This window comes from Patagioenas fasciata, chromosome 1 (assembly GCF_037038585.1).
Source record: "Patagioenas fasciata isolate bPatFas1 chromosome 1, bPatFas1.hap1, whole genome shotgun sequence".
Taxonomy (NCBI): domain Eukaryota; kingdom Metazoa; phylum Chordata; class Aves; order Columbiformes; family Columbidae; genus Patagioenas; species Patagioenas fasciata.
The window spans coordinates 22,827,719-22,850,129 of record NC_092520.1 but is presented as its reverse complement, the minus strand read 5'-3'; the positions used below and the strand labels follow the sequence as shown (position 1 = coordinate 22,850,129).

The 22,411-nt window shown below is 42.7% G+C and overlaps 1 protein-coding gene across 3 annotated transcripts in view; it reads left to right on the top strand.

Moving 5' to 3' along the window:
* Nucleotides 1–2,018: 2,018 nt before the first annotated feature.
* ATP8A2 (ATPase phospholipid transporting 8A2) overlaps nt 2,019–22,411 on the top strand; it is a 347,902-nt gene continuing 327,509 nt past the window's right edge. The window contains exon 1 of one of the 3 annotated variants that reach the window (XM_071804368.1): nt 2,019–2,102. Coding sequence is in view for 1 of the 3 variants with exons in the window: in XM_065830605.2 (XP_065686677.1) it covers nt 2,600–2,678 (79 nt within the window). In the remaining 2 variants the exon portion in view is untranslated. Of the gene's footprint in view, nt 2,103–2,408; nt 2,679–22,411 lie in introns of those variants that run through there. The other 2 variants (XM_065830605.2, XM_071804354.1) reach the window with 2 other exon arrangements.

Genomic DNA, 22,411 nt, shown 5'->3' with positions numbered 1-22,411 from the left:
ACAACCAACTCACATTCATCTCCGCACTGCACACTTAGCTTTCCTGCAGGCTGTATCCTTCAGTCTTCTGAGCGGGATTCAGGTTCTTCCTCATCTACTGGAATGATCCTGCACACTCAGTTTCCTTACAAGACACGCTTGCAGTCCACTTTCTCCCCTTGCCTTTCCATTAGACTGCAGTGGATGATTATATCAACTTGTGACTGGAAACAGATATTGCAGGCAGGTCCTCTGATGCTCACAGTCTATGCAAGGGCAAAGATGTCATTAAGCATCACTGAAATACATGGTTTCTAATGGTCAGGAATCTGCCTTCCCCAGGGATGCATCTCAGGCTTGTTGAGATGTGGGTTGGGTAATTAAATCTTTTTGAGGAGTTCATATGGTCAAGTTTATGTGACTGAGTAGCCCTGCATAGATGCCAGCCTGATGGTGTGTTAGCTGGAGCACTCTTCGGGAACACTGAGGGCACAGAGGTGAAAGCAAGGGCAGTGCATGAGGAGGAATGAGTGCATTTAGCTGCCAATTGGGCTTGCGGGCTGATGGCTTACAGTCCACAATACTTTCAGCGTACTGTAAACACGGTTCACCTGAGGGTTAATTTCTGAAGAAAAAGTAAACATGAAACCAGGAGGTACCAGTCTTTCTTGGTCCTGTGTTGGAGCACTTCCCTTGACTTTGATCTGACAGCTTGAACCCAAAGTGAACTTCACTTTTTCTACTAGCTAACAATATACATGAAATGATTTTCTGTTCTCCAGGCAACTCCTACAGGTGCAAAAAACACTGACCACAACAGGAAATCATTTGAAGAAAGGCAAAAGAGTAAGCTGATGGAGAAAATAATGTTAATGAAAATAACCAGCTCCATGTCATGGTCTTAAAACGGGAAAGGCATGCAGGAGTGCTTGCATTCAGATTGGCCCTTACCAGAAGATATCTTCTGCAAAAGCTCTTGGGCTAGTCTTCTCTCACAGTAATAAAATCCACAAAAGCAAAAGCTTCTCACAGACCAACAAGTATGTGTCTGCAGTAGCACTGTCCCAAAGGGAACATCTCCAGGTGGATTATGATGTGCTCAGAGAAATCAGTGTAAAATCCCGTAGTTCTATACCACTTTGCATTTATGAAGCACAAAGTGATTTGTCATGAAAATTTCTATTTGGACCTTTTTGTGAAGTTGTAGCTGGAAAGTATCAGTTTCCATATTATATGTGAGGACACCAAAACACTGCAAGACTCAGTGGCTTAGCATTATTTACAATCTCTGTAATAAAATCCAAATTCCCTATCTTGTATGTGAGCCAACTCTGTACGGTAGAGTACTTTAGATACAGACTTGGGGCCATTTTTCACAGACTTTCATGGTACTGGAGGCCATTTGTTATGCAATAGGTCTTCCCAAAACGCAGTACATCCTCATCTCAGGGAAGCTTCTGCCCCATTTAAAACAGTCTTAGCTTGAAGCTCCTATAGTAGAGAAGGCAACTCCTTAGGATGTGGCAATCACTGCTAATATGCCTGAGACCAGCATCTGTGAAAGGTTTTCTTTTAGTTTATTTTTTACCCTTTAATTTCGTTCTTTGACTGTCCCTGGAAGGTAACTCTCATGGTTGAAAATGTTTAGGACAGAAAGGTGATGTGCTGTAAGAATTAAGTGATATATTGATTAATCTTTCCTCTATATCTTTTTTTATCCCTGATTTATCAGATATTTTAAGTTGAGAAGGAACATCTTTTGTGAAGGAAGGGGCTGGCAGCACGCCATAGTGATGAAATATGCCTTTGCAAGTGGAACAAAGAAGCCCAGCAAGGGCTTTGTTCTGATGCTTAAGCACCTAAAATGTCAGTAAAATAGTAGTTTCAGACAAACATCTTACAAAACACCCAGGCCCAGACTTTATCATATCTTACATAATGATTCATTCCAGATCCATGGAGTTGCGAGAGGCTGTTACCACAGGAGTAGCGCTTTACTGCGGTACAGATGGCTGCGGGGTGTGAGGCAGCGGGAAATCAGACCGGGCCCGTTTACACCCTACACAACGGACACCAGCGCCGGGCCGGGCCGGCCCCTGTACTCCCGGGAAGCCGTTGCTTCTGTAAGCGGCGATGAGGAGGCGGTCGGGACCCGGTTCTGCGCCCGCCTTGTGCTCGGTGGCGTTACCGGAGAAACCCGGTAGGCGCCCGGGGCCGTCGGGCCTCACCGGCCCCGAAAGCCGGGGTCCCCCGGGACGCGGGGTCGGCGGGAGCTGCAGCGGCGAGCCCTGGGCTCGCAGCGGGGCCGGCCCTCTCCGATGTCGCGCGGGGAAGGAGCCGCAGCCCCGCGCCCGGAGGGTTTCCCTGCGGCCCCAGTGCTGAGGGAACGGCAGGAGGAGGGCGCAGCACCCGCTGCGGCGCCGAGCCCGCTGCTCAGCGGGACAGCGGCGGGGAGCCGAGCCCGGTGAGGGCTTAGCGCCTCGCCCGCCCCCGCAGCCAGGCCGCGCCGGTGCCACCGGCCGCCGCCGCAGCGCGGCGTCTGCGTGAGGGGGGGCCCATGGCCAGCCCGCCGCTGCCGCCCTAGCCGGCCGCGGGCTTCGCCTGCCGCCCCGGCCGCAGCATGCCGAACAGGGCCGGCCTGGACACGGCGCTGAGGATGTCCCTGCAGCGGAAATCCTCCAAGATCCACTCCTCGGCCGGTGAGGAAAGGGCGCGGCGAGGCGGGAGGGAGCGGCAGCGGGAGGAGGCGCCGCAGCGGAGGAAGGAGCGCAAGGGAGAGGAGCCGCCGCTTCCTCGGCCCGGGCGCCCGGCCCCGCCGCCGCCCCGCGCCACCCCCTCCTCCGCCGCCGCCTTCGCCGGTGTGTTTGGCGGCGGGAAGCCCGCAGTGCCGCCCCCGCCCTGGGGTCTCTCTGCGGGAAGGAGGCGCCGCGGCCCCCTCGGGCTCCTCAGGCCGCAGCGGGGCAGAGCAGCGCTGCCCGCCCGGCCCCGCACCCCATGGGCACTGAGCCCTCTGCCCCCGCCTCCAGACCCCGGCCACAGCACTGCACCCCTCGGGCCTCCACACCCCGGCCGCTCCACAGGGCCCCCCGCGCTTCTGCCCCGCAGGGCGCCCAGACACCCCGGGCCCTGCGCACCGTGGGTCGGTCCCCATGGCCGCAGTGGCACTGCGGGGGCCAGGGCAGGGACCGGACAACCTCCCCCGGACAGCCCGGGTGTTGCCTTCTGACAGCACCGGGGAGGGCACAGGGTGTTTCTCCCTTTCTTTCTCTTGGTTCTGATCGTTTCTGAGTGGGAGATCCCTTGGTGCGAAAGTGGGCACAGGGCAGTGCTGCCGGCAGAGCGTGGGGACCCAGGGGCCCTGCTCCCCATGGGCTGGTCCAGGGCCTCGGCCCGTGTGAGGCACCGGGAGAGCACCGGGGACTGCTGTGGGCTTGCGGGGAGGTGAATTGTGAGGTTTCTCAAGACGCTCATTTAGGAAAATGCTTTGCATTCATTTCCATTTTTATAAGAAGATAGACAAAAATGAAATACTTCGAAGGTGTAATTCTAGTCCCAAAAGATCTTCTGCTGACCTGTGTAGGACCAGGCTGCCTTCGGAATTCATTTGTTTTACCTGGGGATAGCTGAAGCCTCAGTGACATTGTCTGTGACTTATGGACTTATGGACTTTGTTTGTAGCAAAATATCGAGGTGCCCAGTACCATCTCTGTGGTAAGAGTGCAGTATAATGCTCCTTCAGCACTTTTTACTTGAATAAAGAATATGCTTTTGAAGCACATTTCCTGATCAGCTCTACTTTGGGTTAAATTTGAGATCACCTTGGTGAGCATTTGCTGGATTGCTTTTGGATGGTACTGAACTGGAAGATGCCTTCCAGCCACTCATAGTTGTTCAGCCATGAACCAGCTTGAAGGAGAAGCCACCTTCCTTCTGGCTCCTCTGCGCAACCTGGTCACTCTAGTAATATTCCCCTGTTTGGCCTTAGTGCTTGCTAATAAGGACAGAACCTCAGGGACATCTGCATAGCTGCTGAAGTAAGCAAGATGCTGAGCAAAGAGGTGTGTAATGCTAGCTCATAGGAAATCGTAAGGCTTCAGACTAGGATTTAGCACATTACTAGCTTTACTTATCTTCAGTGTAAGCCATTCAGATGAAACAGTTGCAGTTAAGCAGATTCTACTCTCCAGTGCCTGGGGTTGTGTCCACTTCTGCAGTCCGACCTGAAATCCTGTTCTGTGGCTGGGAGATGCCCTTCTCAGAACTGTAGTCTGGCATATCTGTTTGCAGCCCAACGTTTGGAATCCAAACTAGGTGCCCATAAGCAGCCCTTCAGGTACTGAATGCTTGGCTCTTGGAGAATGTGTAACTTGAACATGAGATTCATAAGGAATTTGAGCTTCAGCTTTTATAAATCATACTTGTGGACCTCAGTCATGCTCTGAGTGCCCGAGTCACCAAGATCTTCGAGCTGGGATTTATCTACACACAGCTTTAGACTTTTACATGTTCCCTTCATTTCACGTAAGTGAAATCCAAATTAGATGATACTTTGAAGAAAGATAGGGGTTGCTAGTTAGCATTAAGACCGCTGCTTCTCAGTTGTTGAACAGTGTATTTCCTATTTAGAATATTTTTCTGGAGAATAACAGAGTAATATCTAGTATAGGTATATATAATGCCTATAAAATTACATAATAGAGGTAGTAAAAAGGATTTGGTTGCAGTAGGCTTAGGACAACCAGATCCAGTCCCTCCGCCACCCAGAGAGAAGGTCCTGCCTTCCTGCTTCCTGCATACTCATTCCCATTGCCTGGATCGCGTCAACATTAGCTATTAGCTGGTTACATGGTCACCTGGATCAGCACTGATGTCGCTCACTACCAGCCAGTATAATCTCAAACAGCAGTAGGAAACAGACACAGAAAGGCAGGAGCGCTCTGTTTTTCACAGCATGTTGTGGCTTGGTGTGCAGACCTGCCTTCTGTGTGGACCGAACAGGGGGGTCTGGGCTGTGTGAACCCCACTGTAAAATCACGTTTTGAGAGCCACTGTCAGCTGAAAGTCAGTTCAGACGTGGTCGTGTGGTGGCACTGCAAAATCTGAAGGCCTTTCCTGAGCTGCATGGCGTGGAGGGGAGATTGGTCACCCTTTTGTCATCCTTAGCTAGGGTCAGGTAACCCTGTCTTCATCCCCTGCAGTTTTCTTATCACCTATGGATCAGAACATTCTGCCTTCCGTCCTTTTTAGAAGAGAAGATGTTTCCTGTTGCAAAGACTTGTAATTTGTTTGCTAGTCCTGTTTACTTTTGAGGGAGTTTTGGTAGCTTTTGATTTGGGTCACAGAGATTTCTTTTCATACTATGAAAGGTATTTCGGTAGCTTATAGATGTACTTTAGTCAAGAAGAACAGTGCCTCTGTGATGATCTAATGATGTCCTTTCACATCAGATCCAATTGTGATTTTCTACCCTCTTGCATTTTATAGTCTTGCTTCCACATGTGCTAATATAGTATAAAATGTAATTGTATATTGGGTGGCGTTTTAAACCTGCTTAGCACTGGTACAAAGGACTTCAAACAAAAGCAGATGATAAGAAAAGGAGAATTTAGAGATGGCAAGTCACCTCCTGCCACTCAAATGATCAGCCCTCTTCTTTTTTTGCATTTGCTCATTAATTGATTTTTTTTCTTGCTTTGTACAACTAAATCTTTTTATTGCTGTAATGTTGTACTAGCTGAGCTAAATTGATTAGATTAAAATTATTCTCAAAGAAGTCTCCAGCTCTTTGCTGTTGGAACCACAGACATCAAAGACTAACTTGTTCTTCTCCTTCCTGACTCCTCAAGTCACTAAAAATAAGCAACTGTCAATAATACATTGGATGATTACACAATAGCACTTTTATTTTTAGGACAAAAAAAATTGAATTCCAGCTTTAGAATGGATTAAAGGTACAAATGATCTTTATGTCATTTACTGTGGTCTTTTTCAACTACTCAGTGGTACACATCAGCAAGAAGTATTTTTACTGTAAAGGTAGTGACAGAGTCTTCTCCCAGGACACAAGGAACTGAAATATAAACATCATTTTGTGGTGTGAAACCATACTCCTTTTATAGCTTTTCTATCTACATTTCCCCTGAAATAGTTGCTTATATTTTATTCTGTATATTTGGTCTTAAGAACAGCATCTGTCTCTTCCAGCCTTACTCCCTTTTGGTAATAAAGGATCCGTCTCTTTCTTTTGTCAGAGGAATATCTGTGTAAGAACCTCTCTGGGCTAGATCCTGGTTTTGTGCTGTGATAGTACATTATTACCATGATGCAGCTGCTGGGAAGTGTCATACTGAGCAGTTATAATTGCACACAGACACCTATTTTGCTCCAGGCTTTCATCTGTTGTCATTTACGGGTTAGACATAATTCCTATAGATAGATATAAAATGCACAGCAGCTATAGGTGAAATACTTGGAGTCAGCTTTGCACTTGTTACATATTGCTGTAGCTGCTTCAAAGGTGTCTTGGGATTGTGAAGGTCAGGCTCAGACAGTGTAAGCAGCACAGGGAAGACTAAAGCTTTCACCATGGAGCTCACTCAAGCCACCTGTACTTGCAGGATGCCTGCGTCAGACTTGCAGGTAGATCAGCAGCCACCCTGAATGCATTTTTAACCACAGTAACCCTGTGATGGGTTAGCACAGTGCTGAGCTAACAGATTCCTAAAATATTAACATGTAAGTGCTTAACTAAGAGCAAAAGCCCCATTCTGCTGTGTGAAATGCACCTGGCAGGCTTAGGGGCAGTGGGGACTAAGCAGAGGGGGGGCACTTCCTCAGCAAGTGCTTGTCATGTCCATTAACATGACCAAGAGTTACAGAAACATCTAGCAAGACAGTTGCAACCACAGTGTTGGCACATAGAAATTCTAGCCTATGATAGGAAATTTTTCCAGTTGAAGGCTAAAATATGTGTGTGTTTATGCACATACTCATGGTGTGGTGGTAATTATGTGTGTTACAGAGCTCCTCTTTTCATCCATGTTTAACTGGCACATAGCATAATATAATGTGCAGCTTATTCAATCACATCAAAGGCCTGATCCTATTTCCATAAACACCAGTGGCAATTATGCCTTTTCAGCAAGACCTCTTCACAATAAACCCCATGTTTTATGTTACTATATTTTATAGTAACACAAAGCAGCCTTTCCTCAAGCAGTGTGAGATCCTGCTCAGCTGTAAAGTGAGGTGGTGACAGTGACGGGGCTAACTGGAGGCCAACCTGAACTTCTGTTGTCTTGGAGAACTCAAAGCTTGTCTGACTGTGACAGTATGCAGTAGGACAGGAGGGAATTTAAAATATGTCTGCTTATGACACTGAGCTAGAAAAAGGTGTTATATACACATTTACTGGGGAATAATTCAATATATAACTAAGGTCCTAAGTAGTGTTGCAGAAGAAACAGTTTTTTGCCTTACTGTGGCAGGGGAGGTGATATCTTTAATAAATCCACGCAATCCTTGTAATTCCATGCAGGATTAAAACATCTGACTGTAAAATGGTTGCAAGGACAGCTGCTTGGCTGTTCAGGGTCCTAGAATATCTCCAGGACAATGAAATTGCACTTCCTGTGTACAGAAAGAATAGTCATTCACTATTATATTTTCATTGCCACAAGGTTTGAATACAGTCTTAATCTCTGCCAACTCTGTAGGAAGTTTTTACACGGAAATCTATGACTTCAGAAATGATACTGATTTAAAGCATTCCTTTTTTTTCTTGGTAATTAACTCTTCTTCCCTCTCCAAGAAGTTCCATGCTGACAGTCCCATTGACTCTACATGGCATTTTGGATGATTACCTGAAAATTGATGGCAGCATCTGGAACTGATCACTCTCCAATTTGTTACCAATTCACAAGGCATTTTTACTGTAGTGAAGACCATATCATCCATTTCTGCTCTTCTAGGAAGTTGTCAAGTGACACTCCATAGACTTGGTAGGTGGTGGCACTCTTAGCTGGTTCATTTCCCTTTGACCGTTCTTCTCTGAGCTGTCAAGTACACCCTCTAAATAATGTTTGAGAAGACTGATTTGCCACTTGTGAAGTAATATTCTAAGTGCCTATGTTAGCTTTATTACTATAATAGATTACTGTTTCATATTTATTTTCCTGCACCATGTTGCATTGTGGCACGTTTTAATCAGTTTGTAGTAGCAGAAATATCAGAATATCTGTTACCGACAGTATCTGTAGAGCCTGATTGCTGACAGGTTATTTTAAGGGATAGTTACTCACAAAATGTCTCTTACATGTGTAGCTGGTAATGCAGAGCAATATATTAAGACTTTGAAGAGGCAGTTAAAATATCTGCAGCAACAGCTTTCTGCTTCTGGAACAGCCATTAATTAAGTTTGGCTTGGCCTTTTCATCAACATAAATGTTTTCCTTTCAGTCTCCCATCTTTTCTAGGGAAGCCCTTTGGAGCAGTTGCAGGTATAGGAGACATGACACGTGAGAGCTTTAGATAACCGATTCTCTGGTGGGTACACTCAAAGGATAATTTGTGAAAGATTGTTGACATAGTGGAAGATGAAGAAAAAAAAGTAAAATAGCAGGTTGTTTTTTTTTTTTAATGCAAAATCAAAAAATAAAGTGTCACTATTGAAAACATCTTATTTGAACAATTATTCCAGTATTTGTTTGGAAAGCTTTTAGATTTTTGATTAACATTATTGCCCCCTCAGAGAAGCAACATAATCCCTATAGATAGAATGCCACATACATGTATATGACATTCAGTAGAGGTTTTTCAGACAGCTAGAGGTGTTTCCTAACAATATAGTTTTCCTTGCAGTAAGCATTACAACTAGTTTAAATCAGAAAGAACAGGTAGTGTCAGTAAATTAGTTTCAATACCTTCATGTTGTGATGAAGAATCACAAGACATACTGTAGATTTTGAAATACGTTTCCACTGCTTTTTCACATATGATATTTTAGTTATTTCTAGTTCTAATTAACAACTTGGAGATTGTTGTACTGGGGCATCAGCACAAAGTGCAAATGAATGAGAACTTTTCTTCCATGTGACTAAGATGAAGAGCCATGATTGGGTCAGACTTGTAAATCGTCATACATCCTACAAAGTGTGTCAGTTTGTTTTAGCCACGGGCTTGGTCTGATGAACCTACCTTCTTTTAGAGTGTGGCAAATCAGGATTAACACAACTGGAAGTAATGCACAAGTTCTCTAAGGGAGAGAAGGCAGCCTTACCTCTTGTTTAATACTGACAGGAAGGTTTTAATTTTTAATTCCTAATCTCTCAAATGCAGATGACCAAACTAATGTATTTGATTTCATTAAATAGGTAGGTAGTCATAACGAGTGAAAGCAAAAGCGTTTCTCTCCTTACAATAACACCACCCTGACTCACGTGCTACTCTGAATAGAAGGAGGGCTCAGGTGTTATCTCCTGCTGACCCAGCGCTCTCCTGCCAAATCGGACAGCGCGCAGTGAAGGCAATAGAACATCCTGTGACATCTAGGAACGTTCAGGCCCATGCTTATGAACAGGATACATGAAACAAATAACCCAGGCTTTTGTGCGCCTTTAAATACTTCCAAGCAAATGTCAACTTAGCTTAATAGATAGAGTTTATTTGCAAATGGGAGACAAAAGATGCCGAAAGAATACATGCAAAGTCAACAGCAGCCATCATAATTCTGAAACAGATGCAGAGGCTACATCTGCATTTGTCATATCGGTTCCACAGATGGGAATGAGGACTTGACCTGGAAGCCTTAAACCGAAAGCCAGTTGTCATTTACTCAACATTTCTGCATCACCCGGAAGGCTCAGCATAGTTCCTGCTTCAGTGGTCCCGTGGCTACTGAACTGAAACACATTGACCTCAATCCTGGTGCCTTGTTTTGAAGAGGGACAGCCAGGCAGGGGAATGAAGGCGTGTGCGTGTTCACTGACCAGCCCCAGGCTGAGGAGAGCACCACTCCTGCTTTACGCATTAACAGCTGCATCTCCTTCCCACAGTTTCACTAATACCAGTCTGCTCCTTGAAGCCGTCCTTGTGCCATTTGTCTGCCTGGTAACAGGGGAAAACAGAGTTTCCAAAAGAGCTCACCAGCCAGGCAGGAGGAGAGAGTGCTGTCCTTCCTCCCTGCCCCCAACCAAACTCCTCCTCACCCTCCACTGCCTGAAGCGTGGTGACTATTCACTCTTCTCTCCTTAACTAAAATCCTGACCCTTGCTGAAGTTTTCCCACCATCTTCAGTAAGTAAAAGATGTTCTTACTCTCAGTTTCTGATGAAAGTGATTTTATTTACAAATCTGAAATTTGATTATCCAATTTTTCAAAAGATTTTAAATGCTCCAAATGTTCATTAGGATAGCAAAAGGGGGTGATCGGCTTTCAGAAAAAGAAAAGAGTGGCTAGAAAGATCTGAAAGATTTGAGGAGAAAGATTTAATTTGTTACAGAAAAAAACCAAAAAATTTGGAGAATTGGGGTCCCAAATTAAGCTACTTCAGGAAAGTGCAATTATTGGTAAATTTGTTAACATACAAATGTCCAGAGGTGCTCATCATTTTAGAGTTATTTTAGATATGTTCCATCTTGAGAAATAGGAGTTGGATATCATTTCAGGTCTTTACATGAAGTGCTGAGCCCCTATAATAAGAAGAATTAAAAATACAATTTCTGTAGAGGGTGAGGGCAGTGTAATCCTGTAACATACCATATAGATCCATATTACTAAGAGGGCCACTATAGTTGACTGTGATAAAGCTGTTCAGGGCAGAATATGTCATTTCAGTTTGGCCAACACTTCTAGATTTATTGTGAGCTTCACAATATTTTGGTATTTTACTTACCAGCTACCAAACACAAGCTTCTGTCAGCCTAACTATCATCTGAACAGTTAAGTTTATATACATATAGTCAGAGAGAGAACAAATACTTGAACTAGAGGATAATGCTGGTGCAAGAACAGACTTTCACAGACATTTAGTCTCAAAGTAATAAGCCTATTTCTGAATATCAGACAACTGTTCAGAATAGCTTCCCAGGAGTGGTGGGAAAGAAACCTAGCTTGATATCATGGCTGAATTTGGTAAGTGTATGTAAAGGACTGTAAAATAATCATCTGGAATAGGTAGATCTGAACTTCGAAACAGACTTTTGTTTCTAGGTCTGTGTTTTTAAACACCAAGTAGAACTAGGAAATTCATGGACAGAAATCAGACTGTATACACCAATCTTTCCAGGAGCAGGTTATAAAATAGCACCCGTACTTAATATCTGATTTTGATTGAACAATAACAACCATCAAACACAGTATATTCTAGTACTTCCTCTTCTTACCATGCTAGGATTGGGATGGTCTGTGATGTTTGCTGGCATTTGAGTTTCAGATTAATTTCTTACTCAGAAATGACCAATAATTGTTTTGGGAAATAGCAAAAAGTGCATAAAGGCAGTAACAGGAGAGCTCTTAGTTAATGGAAGGGCCCGGTGGCAGAAGGGGAAGGAGGGAGTCAGTATCCCTACCTGACGTGCCAACAGGAACAAAATAAATCAGCTTCTCTGGAAGTCAGAAGAGGTCAACATGCAGTCACTACAAGCAGCACAACCGTGACTGTCCAAGGGAGTAGTCTGAACTGATAAAATAAACTGTGTGTGTCCCTACAAACCATACATAAGTAGAGAGCCTCTGTCTTTTGATTTTTTTTTTACTGTGACTGTGTGCAGAAAGAGATATAAAGTCTGAGAGTATCCTGCTGCCTGGACTGTATATTCTGACATCCTGAATTCCAGTCAGTGTATTTTTTTGGCTTGGGAATATGGACAGCCTTTGGATACAGCTGGTCATGAAGCCACAAGGGAGTTTTATATATGACCTACACAGGAGATAGGACGGCTCACGTATCCCAGCCTTCCTAATGCCAGTTTATCAAGAGCTTCCTACTGTGAGTTGTACCATATGCTGTCACCCTACAATTGCCCAGTAGCACAGATGATGCTTTCCCTAAATGCATGCCAAGGAGCCCTGCTGTCACAGGTCTCTGGTAGCTGGGACTGTGTACACAACACCTTCTACACACAGCATCTCCTCAGTGCCATCCCCACTCTTCTGACAGAGTATCTCACAGATCTGCAAAATCCCAGATCCTACAGTGAATCCAAGAAGGTCTCTAGTTGCAAGATCTCAGCTGAGAGCAGCTGACGAGGAAGTCTGTTTTGTCTCACAGTAGATGCACCTGCCATTTAAATCACTGTCCATTTCCACCACCGACTCCACACCATCTCCCTTCAGTGTGCTGACCCACGTTGGCCCTGGCAAGAGATCAAGACAGATGCAGAGGACAGCACGTGGCATGGCTTGGGAGAGAGCAGCAGGTATTCCAAGCCTGAGCTGCAGGGGAGACCTCAACAGTCCTGGGCTTTCACCACAACACTGCTCATCCAGGGCTCCAAAGAAGAAGATTCTGCAGTCCTGAACACTGGATGGCTGTGTTGAAGTCTTGGCCTGCCTGCTGATTACCTAAACCATTTACTTAAAAGGCTTTTTGCCAAAACCCCCAAGAGAGAACAATGGAAATAAAATAGCAGCAATAATAGCTCTGATATGATTTTTTTGAGACAGTGCAATTTTGTGTTAGTGCTAAACTGCATGGGATTTAAATAATTTAGTACTGCTTTTGGTACTTTTTGGTTCATTAAACAGCCAGGTTCCCAGGCTCTGTGCACTTGCCATTCCTGCTGCTGATGGCTGTTGTTTAAAGAGACATTCAACTCTTAGAAGGCTATCAGTGCCACCTCCTATGTAGGGAGATCCCTGGCAACCAGAGACATGTTAATCTTGTACCTTCTTCATACCATAACGTTTTTTCTTTTAATTAAAGTGTGTTGTAAGACACCGAGTGCTTTACACACAGACATCTTGCTGAGTTTCTGCCTCACTCTGTTATAGGCTACAAATCAAATCAAGACATCAGTTTTGCCCACTGCTGAGATCATACAGGATTTATATTTCTATGGCCCAGTTCATGTCTAGACAGGGCAGATGGTTCTACAGGAGCATACACTGTCATTAAATCGGGACTCAGCAAATGAAAACAACCATATTTTTTATTTTCATCATAATTAGTACATGAACTAGCATTCAGTAATAAAATATTAGTACTCTAAGCAAAAGCCACAAAATTTACTGAGGTGGAGAAGGACAGCAGTGATGTGGTGGCTTCTTTCTTCACAGGAAGCTAAAGCTGTTTCACTTTAGTTCCAAATATTTTGTCATCGGTCCCCCGGCACACAGGAATAACGTTAGTTATCTACTTCATAGGGTCAATATGAAGATTACAGGCAGCTACACAGTATTTGTATGGTGATGGGAAATAGAAGAAGGTTTCTTTAGTCAGGTAAGTTTGCAGCCATTAGGACTGCCTTTTTTTCCATGGTTGCCGTGGTGATGTCAGACCTCATGAAAGCAAGTCCATTGGAAAAGACAGACCATGACCTTTTTTTCAATCCTTTATTTCTTGTAAACATTTACTTACACAAGGGAATGTTACAAGCTATATTTCGGTAGTTTTTTGGCGTTATTTCATATTGTTTAAGAAACTTATTAACAGTGATTCTACTCCTACATAAACAATTCTAATGAGAAAATGGCTATATCAGATTTTATAGACTCAAATTTGAGAAGCGTGATTAGCAGCCTGAAGAAGGGGGAAGGGAAGTCCTACATTAAGAAGATTGGCAGTGCTTCAGCTAGGAGACTATACTGTGACTGAGGCTACAGCCAAAAATAGAATTGGATTAACAGAAGAAAAGCAAGTAGCTAAAACTAAGGTCAAAGCAGAAATAGATGCTTTAGAATTACCTTTTACACCAAAAGATAGGAAAAGATATTTAAGGAGTTTTCTTGTTATATATACCTGTAAAAAGGAAAATCAGCTCACACTAAGAAGAACAGTGAAAGAAAACTCAAATAAGAAGTTGCCAATTAAGAGGCCAAGAACCAAGCTTTAAAGTATTAAAAAAAAAAAAAATCTCAATAATATTTTCTGGTTGTTTATACACATTTTAACATGTATATTCCTTCAAGTAAATAAGATCTAAAAGACAGCTGTAGTGATATCAGCACTTGCAAAATCAATGGAACAGTAAAACTAAGTTGCCTGAAAGCTCTCATCCAGGCAGGGTAACACAATGACTATTGAAGCTGAATAGGTTGTGCTTTAACTACTCACCAGAAAGTAGGCTTAACTAGATACAAGTTCTACCTGATGCTAATTATTACAGTTCTGTTTACACTAATGAGCCCCAGCCACCTAATTTGTGGGTGAGAGAAGCTAATGCACACAGATAAGAAGACTTTAAAAGAAGAGAAAGGAAGTAGAAGGTCACTTCTATAGAGATTTTAGTGGGATGAGTTGTAGCATATAGCTGGCTTTTTTTTTTTTTTCTTTCAGCTTTAGATTTTAGTCAGGTAAGTTTATTTTGTGGTTTGAAGGGTGGGAAAGTTGCGTATTAAATGGATCTATTTTTAATGTATTTAATGGACTTAATATTCAGCGCTTTGAGGTAGAGACAGGCTATCCTTATTTTCACTTTCCTACATAGAAAAGCTGGCAGCCTGTTTTCCTGATAGGAAGGTTTACTTGACAAGTACAGAATAAGTATTGTAGTAAGCAAAATATATGTCTGTTTTTACTGTAATGTCTTTGTTTCTTTACCTGTGATTAGATACTACTTGGTAAAAGTATAGCTAAAACTTAAACTCTGAGAACAGAGAATTGTACATCTACATAAGAATAATTCCTTCTTGTGGGCATTTACTGTTTCCCTTTTGCTGTCCTCATATGCACTTAAACTGTGTGATGTGAGCACTGTAGTGGTGGTTCTCAACAGCTGCATAGTAGGAGTTAATTTAAAGACAAAATGTGTACTTAACGTAAAATACTTGTTCAAATGTATTAGGGTGTAAGGCTAATTTATGGTGAGACACTTGTTTTAAGCTCAATATTAAGACATTAATTGAATGGAAGGGATTTTTCTCTATTGGGTAGCCCTACTATTCACAGCAAATCAGAATAGCTGTCTGGAAATAACTTGGTAGTAATATTTCTGAAAGTATCTAAACATGGAAAGCAAATTAATGCTTACCAGTTGGGAACTTTTGCTCATGTATGAGCAAATAGCTTCTGTAATAGTCTGTGAAGGCAAGAGAAAGAAGCCTTTTAGGCTTTCTGGAAAAATTGCTGTATGAAATTTGTCTCCGTTGGTGATGTGAGAGAACTGGCTGCTTGCTTTTGTCTTCTACTAGACTGGAGATGACTATTTGCCTTTCAAGATATGTTGTGTTTTCCATCATGAAGGAACAAGAGACTTAAGCAACCTGTATCTAATCTAGGAATGGATACAGCTCAGCACTGTGTGAAACTGTCCTGAAGAGTTTAGAACCATTTTTGGACTCTGTGTCTTAAACCATTCCCTGCACTGAAGAGAAGAGTGACTGAAATCTAGCTGATAAAACTTGTTAAGCAACGAAACCCTTGTGCTAGCTGTACCTGGATGGGTGTGCTGTCATTGGAAATGGAGTCAGGTGGGGATGTTCAGCTTTCGGCAGTGGGTGGTTGTGGTTTTGTTTTTGTGTTTTTTTTCCTTTAGGGCTATTTTGTTATTAAAAACTCCTCCAGTACTGGCATATGAGTCATAAGCATAATTTCCTCTAAATCCACAGCAGCCTGTGTGATACTAGATAATTAAATATTGAAAAGGTCTGTGATTCTTGTCTTCAGTTATTCTAGTAGCAGTTCCAATAAAACTCTGCCTATTGCAAATAGGTACTGGAATGTCTTGAAAGTGACAAATGGGTATAATAAAAATGTACTTAATCATCAGTAGTGATGGAGAAGGCCACGCTGAATCCTGATGAGATAGAAAACAAACATTTAATGTTATAGCAGTGACAAGCTTTGTGTGAACCCTACTAGGAGACCTTTATGGTCATAGCCCTAGCTGGTCCAGTCAGTATAGCTCTGCCGAAATCCAGTTCGCTGTCACCAGTCTGCAGCAGTTCAGGGGCTGATCTATAGACTTCCCAGAAAAATCTGTAGAAGCATCAGAAGGTAACTTCTAGAGATCAGACCACTGAGACTATTGGCCCTCTTTATGAAGGGGAAAAAATGGCAGGGGAAAGAATACTTCTAAAACTCATCCTGTACAGATGCCATAGACAAAACAGCTGTTCTGGGAAGAACAACTACTGTAAGAAGACTTATCAGGTTGGGTTTTTTCTGATAAAAGTACTTTATTGGGGAGAAATTCTCTAGCTATACTTACAGTGTAGGGCTTCAGCATAACAACAGCATATAGGTAAATACAACTTATTACTGCAGCATTAAATTAACTGATAATTGTATTTTTCCACATAATGTGCCTCAAACGAAAAAAATCCACATGAGATTCTAGCTCAATAAGCTTTCTTCTCATCCCTGATCTGATCTTCTGACTGAGGCTATAGAGCAGAGATAAGACCAGCTGATACTGTAAAATCTGTAAGCCTCTCTTATCTGTCAGTGGTGTTCCTCTCCTGCAGAGGACAGGCAGAGGTGTGTGATGGCAGCTTTTCTCTTGTCCTTGGTTAAACATAGAACTGCTGTTGAATTTTCTGTTTTGGAAGTCTGTGTTACACATCCATTAAACTAAAAATAAACTTGTCCTACACTGAAGATTTTTATTAAGTTTGCAAGTCTCTCCTTAGCTTCATGCAGATGTCTTTGCTAAGCTGCCTTTAATGTTATTATTTGTGTTCTGGTTTTTAGTCCTCAGTGACAGCAACGTGAGAGGTTCTACACTGGATTCTTCATCTGGTGCTCAAGGCTGGGAGTACAGGAGCTACTCTTCTAGGTCCAGATACAAGAAACCTGAAATGCAGACTTCTACTCCAGCCCCCCTTCCCTTTTGCTGTAACTCTTCGGGAGGTGGTGGTTTCAATCCAGCCTCCAAGTCCTCTACAGGCTGCCAGGTGTTGGGGAGGGCTGTCAGTTCTCACATCAGCATGGATACTCCCCTTTTAATGTGACTTAAAAGAAAGTAAATACCTGTTAGTGCCAGAAAATGAACCTCTGAGGAATGTGCCACCTTTCTGCCTACTGTATGTGTGTTGTGATGGTCATGTTGGATAGCGGAATCACTCTGGAATAGTTAGCTTGAGTTTTATTTCTGTTTTTTTTTTTTTTTTTTTAACTGTCAGCTCCATGTTGTCCACTCTGCACTGAGGATGGCATTTCTTATTTCTCTCACTGGAGCAGAGTTATGAGTCTGCCTGGGTTATGCCCACAGCTCTGAGTTTCAGCACAGTCCTCTACACGCATGTGGAGTGTCCTCTCTGCTGTGTTGGGATTGCTAAACAGTCCATGGTCTGAAGGTGGATGGCTAAAATATTCTGTCTGATTGACGAGACAATATTAATCTTGTTCCTGCATTATGCTAAACTTCAGCATAGTAGGTATTACATTAGAAAAAATAGTGTAAGAGTTAAATAAGAACATGATAGCCTAAAGTTATTAGTTATTAGCAGTTACAAAGATGCTGTTTTCTACAAGGCATTTGGCTGCTGCATAGGATAGCTGAGAGTACATTGCAATTAGTCAGAATGAATTAGTTGCCAATTTCTCTTCTTGAATGGTTCTATTAACAGTTCCACTACCAGTTGTAGTGAACCCTTAATGAATACAAGAAGCCACATAACCCACATGAGCCTGTGTGGCTTGGTACACGGTGTGTTCTGTAATGGCACCATGCAGTCAGGTTTTCCATCTGATTTTACATAGTACTTCAACAACTTGGTATGGTTTTTATCTTAAAAATGTTGCTGCAGTGAGGAGAATAGGCTGTAACTTAATTTTTGTCCTATCTTTCTTGTTGTCTTTGTTCTATGTTAGGCACACTTGAAGAAAGACATAAGTAGCAGAGCAGTAAGGATATAGTGGATTAATAATGTGCTGTTCTTGGTTTAACACTCAGTCTTCAGAACTTGTAGTGTGATGCTGGAGCACCCTCATGGGTTGGATCAGTGCCTTACAGAGGTGTTCTGGTGGCTTGTGCAAGTAATGAAATCCCCCAGCACTGCAGTCAGGATTTGGATGCATAAGCCTGTACTGAAGAGCTTGAGAGAAGGATGAGGTAAAATTAGGCCTTGCTTCTGCAATAGCTGGGCCAAAATCAACTTGAAGATTCTAGTCTCTTCTTGCAAATTACCCTTCCCTGATGTCTTCTGTGTTACATATGACACGCTGCCAAGCTGAGAAAAGTGGTTTGAAGAAATGCTGGGATGGAAGATTATGGCTGCCTGCTTTATCAAACAGTTCTTCCTGATTATTTCTGGATCAGTCTTGGTAGTCTTTCTTCCTCCTCATCACAAAATAAGGGATATATGGATTCGAAAGCCTGGGTTTCAAGGGAGGTTGTTTAAACCTCAATTCCCTGCTTTGTAGTCAGTTGTCTCCTTGAAAAGGCAGTTTTAGCTGTGTTGTGTGACATATTGGCATGCTCTGGATATGCCCACATGATTGGGATATTTAAGTATGTTTCCCTCAAGATTGTTCTGCTAACATCCTCTAGAGCGTGGAGCATTTGGTGTGTTATGTTGCTGTTTTGGGCAAATGTGGGTGTAAGATACAAGACATCTAGGCGTCTTCATAGGTGGTCAGTTGGGAGTTGCCCTCAGTGCTGAGGGAGCCCCACTGTCTTTCAAAGCTGGTTCCACTTTGTGCAGGGCTGTCCCCTTCCTGTGCTGTAGCTCAGGTCACCATTCAAGATGTGGCTTTGTCTCAGCTGTCAGTAGCACTAGGGAGTAAACAGGGTTGAGTAGGACGTTGCTGGCTTTCTGCTGGTTGAGCCCTTTCCAGTGGCAGCAGTTGGCAGTGGTGAAGACACTGTTGGATTTGTTGTGCTTTTGCAATAGGATCTGTCACAAGATTTGGTGGGACCTGCTCAGGCTTGGTTTGATTTGCATTAGGGCTGTGGTCTTCTGTGTTTGGTTCTTAACTGTATTGGGGTGAATTCTAACAGTTACGACCCATGTCTGATCAGGACAAGATATGCAGCCCTATGTCTCAGTAACAGATCAGATGCTTTGAAGAAATAGTACATTCCTAATGTGCATGCTGCTTCTACTGAGCTCTTCCAGAAAACCTGTATGTGTGTGCCCACAGCAAGAGACCAAACCTGAGCTCTTGAACTAATTGCTGTTTTCCCAGTGTTCTTAGAATTTAATAAAGCAGTGGGCTTGTCTTTGTAATCCGATTGCTGTTGGCTGATGGAAATTCAGCAACTCTATCATGACTGTTGCTTTTAGCTACAGGACCCTCACCCCATTAAGGGTAGGAGCAATTCTGTTCATGTGTCTCATGCCTGCTGTGTAGGGCAGCTTAGTAAATAAATGGCTGGTCTAAGCTGGCTTGGACAAATCCAGTGAATTATCTGCAGCCTAGTTCATTATCAAGTCTGAAGGGTGATCATTGTGCTATTAGTGTTGCTAGGGGTGTATCTGTGCTGTCTGTCACTGTCCCCTCTGCTGCTTCTCCATCAGTACTTAACTATGTGTATAGCTGCAAATGCCCTGCATGGCCAGGGCAGGTGTGCCATATAAATAATTAATAGTGCTTACATGCTTCAAACAAGTCTAGTTAGGCTGGGTGAGGGGAAGTGGCATAAGATACATGGTACTGGATTTTCGTTTAATGCATGTGTGGATTTTGCTAGAGCTGTCCTAGATCTCCCCTGCAGTAGCTGAAGCTTTCCCCAAGACTTGGTCAGACTGATTACCTGCAGTTGCCAGAACAGAGTTATCTTCACCTTACAACCTGTCTGCCTGTTGTGGATTCCTTGGATTTTGTTTGGTTTTGATGTGTAATGAGGATTGCTCACAAGGGAGTTCCTATTGATCCGCTCATCATTAGAGCTTTTTTTATTAGAGGAGTCTCATGGCTGCATTAAATCTGTCTCAGGAACTTGGAGGGAAGAGGCTGTTCTTGGTCTCTGTGCTTGTAACCTGAGTGCATAATCTTTGAATCCCTAACTTCTCAGACTTTGGCCCAAAGCTATACATTAGGCCATAAGGTGTTCTTAGGCCAGAATTGGTAGTTCCCTTTTGGATTAGTGCTTGTGTGGCATTTAGTTTAAAAAGGCATTTTTGTATGGTATTTCAGCTGGTAAATGAGTTATCTTCTGGCCTGTTAAAAGGTGGCAATTTCAGGCATGGGCAAAGTGCTATGAAGTGCTTCATCCTGTGACTCTAAGAATATTATGTTTTATGCTTCCTGTTTTTTACAGCAACCTAGTGTTCTTGCCTCTAGAAATAAAAAAAAAAAATTATCTAAATCAACTCTATAACATTGTTAATGCTGGGTTACTATAAGTGCAAATAAATGCAAGAAACTGCAGTGGCTTCAGGCTGCTTAAAACTAGAATGATCTTAACATAGTACTTTCGGTGTTTACTTAAGGGGATATTAAGAATAAAAGGATAGAAGAAAAGTTTGTTCTTTTTATTGATAGTATTTCATTGTTTGCAAGTACTTAGTCTTCTTTACATCAATATTTTAGCTTTCTAAATTAGAGAGCCTATTTAGTATGGAAGCAACTTCATTGATAAGATTGGGACAAAAGCACAGAACTAGATTGCAAGGATTATCTATTAATAGTCATGCTTCTTGAGCTTATGTTTTGGGGGCTTTAGTAGTAGAGCACAAGATAGGTGTCAGGATAGTAGCTCACAAAAAATTGATAGATAATAGATGTAATAGGTTTTGCTTCCAATACCTATAGGCTTAGGTTCTGTGCGCTGGTTTTATGTTAAATGGAGGACAGTTCCAGTTGGGATCAAGTTGGTTATATTGCTAGTGAAATCTTAAAGACCTAATTTGTTCCTGCTGCAAGTCTGTGTGTGGTTGTTTTGTGTGTGGTGTTGGGGGGTGGGAGGGTGTATGGTTTTGTTTTTTGTTTTGCTTTTGGTTTGAGTTTTTTTTTCTTCTCCTTAGGACTATTTTAAAATTGGTATTTGAAGAACTGTCTTTTGGTAGTCCTGGATGTCTTTATGGCAGTCAGTCATAGATTACTTCAGCTGACAAAACTGTATTTCTGGTGTACGTAGCTGGGGTGGTCTTGTGCAAGTACAAAAGCACCTCTGGAGGTGCAATTAACTCCTGTGCTTTGTCATATATGTTGGCGATGCTGCAGATGTGGACATGTTTACAGTGAGAACAGATGTTGTCTTGCATCCCCTTCAAGACTGGAATACTTCTCTGGAGTACTTGGAGAACAGACGTTTACTCTGTGATACGTGTTAATGTCTGCTAGTAGTATAGGAATGAGTGACTGTTACCCTCTTTCAGATTTTCCTTGGAGATACGATTAATAGTATTTGCTTTAATTTTGATTGCAGTTGCTTGATGACTAATTCTTTCTGGAATTGAAAGCACTCTATAAACATCAAGGGTGCTTGGTGGTAGGTAGTACCAGTGTAATTTAGGAAGAAATGTAGCTTTATGGAATGCTTGTTCTATCTTCCTTTGAATGCCAGATGTCTTAGAAAATGCCTTTTTAAAGATATCTGCACTTGAGTAGGCACAGATGGGACACTGTTTAGAGCTGTACCGTAAGGCAGCCCTAAGCATGCATACTTACACAATGAGTGGTGAGCAACCAGCACAAACTTGGTAGTAGGTGGCAAAGATTATTCTTGTTGCAACTTCAGAGTTGGCTTAATTTTATGGTCCACTTCTGTTTAACTGGGAACAATTGTGGGGAAATAAAATCATACTTCAACAATCTGCTCTTCTTTGACAAGTTGTGGGGGCTTCAGGTCAAAGTACTTTATCTGTTGTGGGATTTGGTGTGCTCCTTTGCTATAAACCTTGATTGAGACCTTAAATAAGCTTTTTGAGATTAAAGTTTTAGTACCTTGCTGGATTTCTGGTCAGATGTCAGCAACTTGGAGAACTAAGTTCTTGAAACTAGGAAACTTCTCCAAGCTGCAGTCATTTTTTTTTTTGTGGTTTAAGTTGAAACTTGCTGGCTGAAGTGTTTGTACTGGAGAAACAACTGCTGTCTTTTCCATATGCTAAGTAAGTGGGGTGCACTGTGTGCTTTTAGGGCTACCTCTGCCTTCTTGTGGGCAGAATTTGCACCAGCATTAGGTTTCTCCTGGGCTGTGTGTACGACAAGGTATCTGGGTGAGCGAACTGAGTATTGGTGTCTAGAACAAAAGGACATCAGGGAGAAGGTATCTTGCCCTGAGATGGTTTCCATAGTTTTATGTAATAGCCACAGCTTCTCTTGTTTGTCACAGCTATAGCTTTTCATTATCTGATTTAGCTGCTTTGTTTGGATAGCAAAGAACCT